Here is a 6,547-nt window from a genome sequence, read left to right as displayed (position 1 = left end):
TACCTTCATATAACGTGAATCATATTTTTTTTGGATTTTAAGTGAGAAAAGTCAAAGAAAAAAAACTTGAGTAATATAGAAAGAATAGAAAATGACGGAGAGAGAAAGAAAAAAAACAACAAAGAGAAGAAAAACGACGGATATGAAAAAGTAAAAAATTCATAAAAATAAAAAAAATGTTAAAGTTACAAATTTATATAAAAAGTGTTTGTCAATATAAAATTATCTCTTACCATTCAAAAATCAATTTGAAATTTAGGAAAAGAATACAAAGCGTTTTATCAAAAAAAAGCGTTTTAAAATTTTAACTTCTACAAATAGAGAAACACAAAACCCAATTTATATTCATACTTAATACAGAATTAATTATCTTAAATGTCATATATTCATATTAGGCTATTTTTAAAGATCAAGCGAGTCTATATTAAAATGAAATAATATTATTTTTGCACTTGAAAATAAAGAAAAAAAATAAAGAAAATATTTATTTGCAGTTGAAATCTTATTTTTTGTTATCTATACCCAGTATTAATGAGTTAATTATTAATTGATAAGGTGTATTATTTGGTTAAAGATATGCTTTTTTAACCTAAAAGAGAGAGTAATCCGTTAACTAATTAATACATGAGATTTATCAATAATTAACTTATTATTATCAAATGCAGGTCAAAGTTTAGAATTTTATATTTAAGAAATAATATAACTACTAAAATTTTATATGTTTCACCACTTAAATAATGACAAGTATTTATAGAAAATTTTCTCCCTTATTATAAAGAAAAATATATATAAATTCACATTTTTTTTCGTGGACGGCTGTAGTTATAAAAGTAATTACAGGAAGTGTAATTTTAGATTTTACCATTTAAAATCACTGGAACATATTTTTATAATATTTTACTAAACTTAAATTTTAAGGATAGAAAACCTTATCGTTATGGACAAACTACAAGATAACTTTAAATAAATTCTTAATAACAATGCTTTAATTATTTGTATACTCAAACTCATTCTCTTTATAAATAATAAAATAAAGACTTACTTTTAATATTTTATACGAGATATGTTATTCTACTTATTATTTTTTTCTGTCTATCTTTGCCTATTACTCTCCAATACTGTTAGATTAGAATCTCAATTACATTTATTATTTCTCTCTTATACTGAGATTCTAATCTAACGATGTTGGAAGATAATAAACAAAGGTAAGCATAAAAAATAATAGATAGAGTAACATATTTCATTTTATATCTACTTGTTCAAGGAAGTTATAAAAATAGTATGACATGTTGTGTCATGTTCCATTCGTGAAAATTCCACGTCATTGACACCAATTTGCTCAAAAATAATGGTGTTGTGTCTGTTCTGTTTGACATTAATCATGAACTGAACGAATCAATGCCCGAGTTATTGATGCTAAGGGCCACTCCCACTTTTACCCATACAAATTAAAGGACAATGAGAACAAGAATATGCCCAGAAGAGTGCTACTACTATTGTTCATTTTTGTGGACAATATTTCTCAACACCAACAATAGCATCAACCTTACCTTTCAAGATTTATCCTTGTTTCTCAACTTTTCTTCAGTGCTGCCCTGGTCTTCCACTGTGCTTATAGTGTAAGCACTGCTTCTACTTTTGGTTCATTCTTCATGTGCAACTCATGGCCTCTGGTTAATGTTTATCTTCTTATTCTCAAATTGAACCAAGTTGTACGTTTTTCAGTACCATTTAGCTGCTAAATATAGATTCCACATCCTGTCTTGTGAATCTAGTAACTCACTGGCCTTTTTTAATAAAGTTTTCTGTTCTTCACGTGTTGCTGTTTTGTCGTTTCAAATCTGATACTTTTTAGTGTTTTATTCTTTCCCATCTCGTTTGTGTGTTTAAGATTTGCTTTATGTCTGATGTTATGTTTTTTTTTTTTTTTTTTTTTTTTTTGTGTGCTAATGTTACTACTACCTCTATGCTTTTGTTTGCTTTAGGTGTGCCTGTTGTTTACCAACCAAGGCCATGGTTGAGAGCTGAAGTTTATAATTTATTAGTGGCTATTATTCTATAGGCAACACATTCAACCATGATTAAAGTTTGGTTCTTGGCGTTGATGGTTCTCTCCAATGGGTTTTCTTCAACTGGGGCTGGCATTCAGAATTCCACAATACCTGATTTTGTAAATATTGGAGCTCTCTTCTCTTTCAATACCAGTGTTGGTAGATGTATACGAATTGCTATAGAAGCTGCTGTTGAAGATGTGAATTCGGATCCAAATATTCTTGGTAAAACTAAGCTGAAGGTCTCACCTCAAGAAGATTCTAAATATAGAGGTTTTCTGAGCATTTCTGAGGGTATGTCTTTCATAACATCACCCTTTTTTAATCCGTTAAAGCTTGAAAACAATCTTTCAAATTGCTTCAACTCTTTCAAATTGTCATTTCAGTTTTGCAGGTTATGTCGAGACACACTGTGGCAATAATTGGCCCTCATACCTCTGTAACAGCTCACGTGATAACTCATATTGCAAATGAGCTCCAAGTTCCTCTGCTGTCATTTTCAGCTTTGGACCCAACCCTTTCTTCACTTCAGTTCCCATTCTTTGTTAGAACTTGTCACAGTGATCTTTATCAAATGACTGCAGTAGCAGACCTCGTGAACTATTATAGTTGGAAAGATGTTATTGCTGTTTATATTGATGATGATAATGGGAGGAATGGAATAGTGGCATTAGGGGATAAGCTTGCAGAGAGACGTTGCAGGATCTCATATAAAGCACCTTTGAGCCCTAATGCAACTCAGGAGGAGATTACTAATGTGCTTGTTCAGGTGGCTCTGGCAGAATCAAGGGTTATAGTTGTTCATGCCAATACTGAAGGGGGTCCCAAGGTGTTTAGTGTTGCAAAGTTTCTTGGGATGATGGAAAATGGTTATGTGTGGATAGCCACTGGTTTTCTATCTGCTTTGCTTGATATGAATAGTCCTCGCCCTTTAGATTTTATGGATGATATTCAAGGAGTTATAACACTACGTGTGTACACGCCAGATTCTGAGCTCAAAAGAAGGTTTGTTTCTAGATGGAAAAACTTGACTAGTGGAGAGACTGCTAATGGCCCCCTTGGATTGAGCTTTTTACCTCTCTTTGCATATGATACTGTTTATTTGCTTGCTCATGCACTTGATGCATTTTTCAAACATGGGAACACAATTTCGTTCTCAAATGATTCAAAGTTATCTGCACTTCGTGGAGACACCTTGCATCTTGATTCTTTGAACGTCTTTAATGAAGGAAATTTGTTACGTAGAAGCATTTATGAGGTTAACATGACTGGTGTATCAGGTCCATTCAAGTATACATCTAATAGAGACCTTGTGAACCCTGCATATGATATCATCAATGTGATTGGAACTGGGTCTCGGAGGATTGGTTATTGGTCTAATTACTCTGGATTATCAGTTGTTCCTCCAGAAGCTCTTTATTCCAAACCAGCCAATCATTCTAAGATAAGTCAAAAGGTGTTCCCTGTGATTTGGCCTGGAGACACAGACCAGAAGCCTCGTGGTTGGGTTTTTCCAAACAATGCAAGGCTCTTAAAAATTGGAGTACCAATAAGTGTTAGTTACCATGAATTTGTCTCACATGTACAAGGCACTGCTGATTCATTTGAGGGATTCTGCATTGATGTATTTCTTTCTGCTTTGAACTTGTTGCCTTATGCTGTCCCCTATAAGTTTGTCCCATACGGGGATGGTCGTAACAATCCTAGTTTGACTGAGCTTGTCCGTCTCATCACAACGGGTGTGAGTATCATACCAATGATATTTTGTGTGGTTTGGATTTTTTTTATGGAAATCTTCTTCTGAGACCAGTTTTCTTTTCCCCATACAGGAATTTGATGGTGCTGTAGGTGACATTGCAATTACTACAGAAAGAACAAGAATGGTGGATTTTACTCAGCCATATATTGAGTCTGGTCTAGTGGTAGTAGCACCAGTTAAGAAGGCAGAATCCAGTGCTTTGGCCTTTTTGTCTCCATTTACGCCAACTTTGTGGTTTGTCACAGCTGTCTCTTTCATAGTAGTCGGAGCTGTTATTTGGATTTTGGAGCATAGGGTGAATGATGATTTTAGAGGTCCACCCAAAAGACAACTAGTTACTATTTTATGGTAAGGAAATCTGGTATCTTCCCCTTTTCCCCATGGCTCACCATATTGAACCATTTTAGAACACAACCTGTGTTAATGATGCATGCAATAATTACATCGAGGCTGCAATTTTCCTACTATATTTGCTTGTATATAGCTTTGGTTTTGTATATAACTTTTGTTTGTGTTGTATCTGGCAGGTTTAGTTTTTCAACTATGTTCTTTTCCCACAGTAAGTACCAGTTCTTAATTTGTCTTCTGCGACAACTATGGTCCAAGTGGTAGCTTCCCTTTGATTAATCAAGTTGCTTTTTTCTATACTACGCAGAGGAAAATACAGTGAGCACACTTGGTCGCTTTGTGCTGATTATATGGTTATTTGTAGTTCTTATAATTACCTCAAGTTACACAGCAAGCCTAACCTCAATCCTCACAGTGCAACAGCTTTCTTCACCCATCAAAGGCATTGAAAGTTTAGTAAATAGTAAAGATCCTATTGGGTACACACAGGCTTCTTTTGTTAGAAATTATTTAGTTCAGGAACTTGGCATTGATGAGTCCAGGCTTGTTCCACTGAAAACACCAGAAGAATCTGCTAAAGCACTGAAAAAGGGTCCCCAAGATGGTGGTGTTGCTGCTTACGTTGATGAACGTGCCTACATGGATCTCTTCCTATCAAGCCGGTGTGATTTTACTATTGTAGGTCAAGAGTTCACCAGAAACGGTTGGGGATTTGTAAGTATCTCCTTTGTGATGGTCCTAGTTTTCTTTTTATTACTTGATCTTTACATACTTTGGATACCGTCACTTATTGTCTTTTTCCTTTTCCTTTTCTAAGAAGAAAGAGTAGATGCATTTTTTTTGTCAAGTATTCTGGTCAATACATTATTCTGCAGCTCATGTTGTCCAGTACACTAATTCTCTGCTAAACATGAAAGCATTGGTGGGTTTTGGGTGCTTGGAATGATACAATTACAGCCATATTAAATGCAGAGAGGACATTACATCCAAATCATACCTAACTCCTAATGAACATTAAAAGCTTGGAGTGTTTTTTATATATTGTGTTAAATGGTTTCTAATTTTAATTTGTTAACATGTATCCTAAAGGCAAATGATAGCAAAACACATATAATAACACTTGCATATATTAGAAATATCATCCTAGCTGTTTCTAATCTTCTTTGAATTCTTCAGTACTTCCTGTCATGCATGATTATAAAAAGACAGCAGCTTCCCTAGGCTAACTCAAGAATCCGCTAGTACATTGTATAATTTGTAGAATCATGTAATCATAGAACATCAACAGCACATACACGAGTGATATATGAGGAGGAGAAACAAAGATGTGATTTTCTTTATGTATAGTAAGCTTTATTTGATTATTTTTCTCAAGAACATATTCTTAATCTATGGAATGAATTCAACCTTTTATTCTTAAGCGGGGTAAAAAAGTTAAGAGGAAATTACCTTCCAACATATTAGTTTAAGTTTAATACACCACGCTTAATTGTTGGTCCCCTTATTTGAAGTTGTCAGCTTATGGTAGTATGTCTTAATGCTTTCATTTTTCTTCAGGCCTTTCCACGAGACTCGCCATTAGCAGTTGACCTGTCAACAGCCATTTTGGAAATGGCAGAGAATGGAGATTTACAAAGGATCCATGACAAATGGCTTTTGAGTAGTGCTTGTTTGTCACAAGGTGCAAAGCTTGAAGTGGAAAGACTAGAACTTAGAAGTTTTTGGGGGCTCTATGTAATCTGTGGGTGTGCCTGTTTGCTTGCTCTCTTCATATATATTATACAGATAATAAGGCAGTACATCAAGCACTATTCAGACGAGCTTGAGTCTCCAGAAGGATCAGGATCTGGATCTTCACATCTACGGACTTTCCTTTCATTTGTTGATGAAAAAGAAGAGACCGTTAAGAACCGTTCCAAGAGAAGGAAAATGGAGAGGATGTCCTACAGAAGCAGTGAGGGAGGATCTTCCATCAACTACAATAAAGGATATGCTTAGTCATCTTCATACAGAAGTTATTGTGCTAATGAAGCCTGAACAACTGTTTGCCTATTTCCTCCACATCATTTTCTAGCATCTGATGCCAACTTTGTCCGCATCACCCGCCATCCCTATTGCAACTACTAGTATATTTTTTTTTTTATACTTTTTAAGTACATACATATGTATAGGAAATGTCTATTTGGAACGGACCGTAATGTAGGAGTGTAGGGAACAGGGAGGCGTTGCAACTTTTGTTCCTAACGATTTCTGAAGATTACATACGACATAACGAAATCAAATGAAAAATCAAATAGGGTATACCTTTGAGATTGTCATAATCATGTCTAATTTTGGTTAAAATGCAAGAGACAAAATGCGGGCTTCCATCTCCTCCTTGTAGCATAGC

The 6,547-nt window shown here is 34.6% G+C and overlaps 1 protein-coding gene across 2 annotated transcripts; it reads left to right on the top strand.

Annotated features, from left to right (window-relative positions):
- Positions 1-1,484: 1,484 nt before the first annotated feature.
- LOC133291790 (glutamate receptor 3.6-like) lies at positions 1,485-6,454 on the top strand. 2 transcript variants are annotated; one of them, XM_061490121.1, is made up of 7 exons: positions 1,485-1,619; positions 1,986-2,345; positions 2,438-3,792; positions 3,881-4,158; positions 4,338-4,369; positions 4,466-4,872; positions 5,716-6,454. In XM_061490121.1, the coding sequence occupies exons 2-7, from the start codon at positions 2,078-2,080 to the stop codon at positions 6,154-6,156; spliced, it is 2,781 nt and encodes a 926-aa protein (XP_061346105.1). In that variant the 5' UTR covers positions 1,485-1,619; positions 1,986-2,077; the 3' UTR covers positions 6,157-6,454. The 2 variants fall into 2 exon arrangements, with proteins under 2 accessions (XP_061346105.1, XP_061346106.1); XM_061490122.1 differs by lacking the exon at positions 1,485-1,619 and having other exon boundaries at positions 2,215-2,345; positions 2,446-3,792; positions 5,716-6,453.
- The last annotated feature ends 93 nt before the right edge of the window (positions 6,455-6,547 follow it).

The sequence above is a fragment of the Gastrolobium bilobum genome, unplaced genomic scaffold, assembly GCF_033153095.1.
Source record: "Gastrolobium bilobum isolate Gb01-03AN ecotype WA unplaced genomic scaffold, APGP_CSIRO_Gbil_v1 utg1885, whole genome shotgun sequence".
NCBI lineage: Eukaryota > Viridiplantae > Streptophyta > Magnoliopsida > Fabales > Fabaceae > Gastrolobium > Gastrolobium bilobum.
Note: the sequence above shows the minus strand (reverse complement) of the source record. Positions and strands in the feature narration are given on the sequence as shown.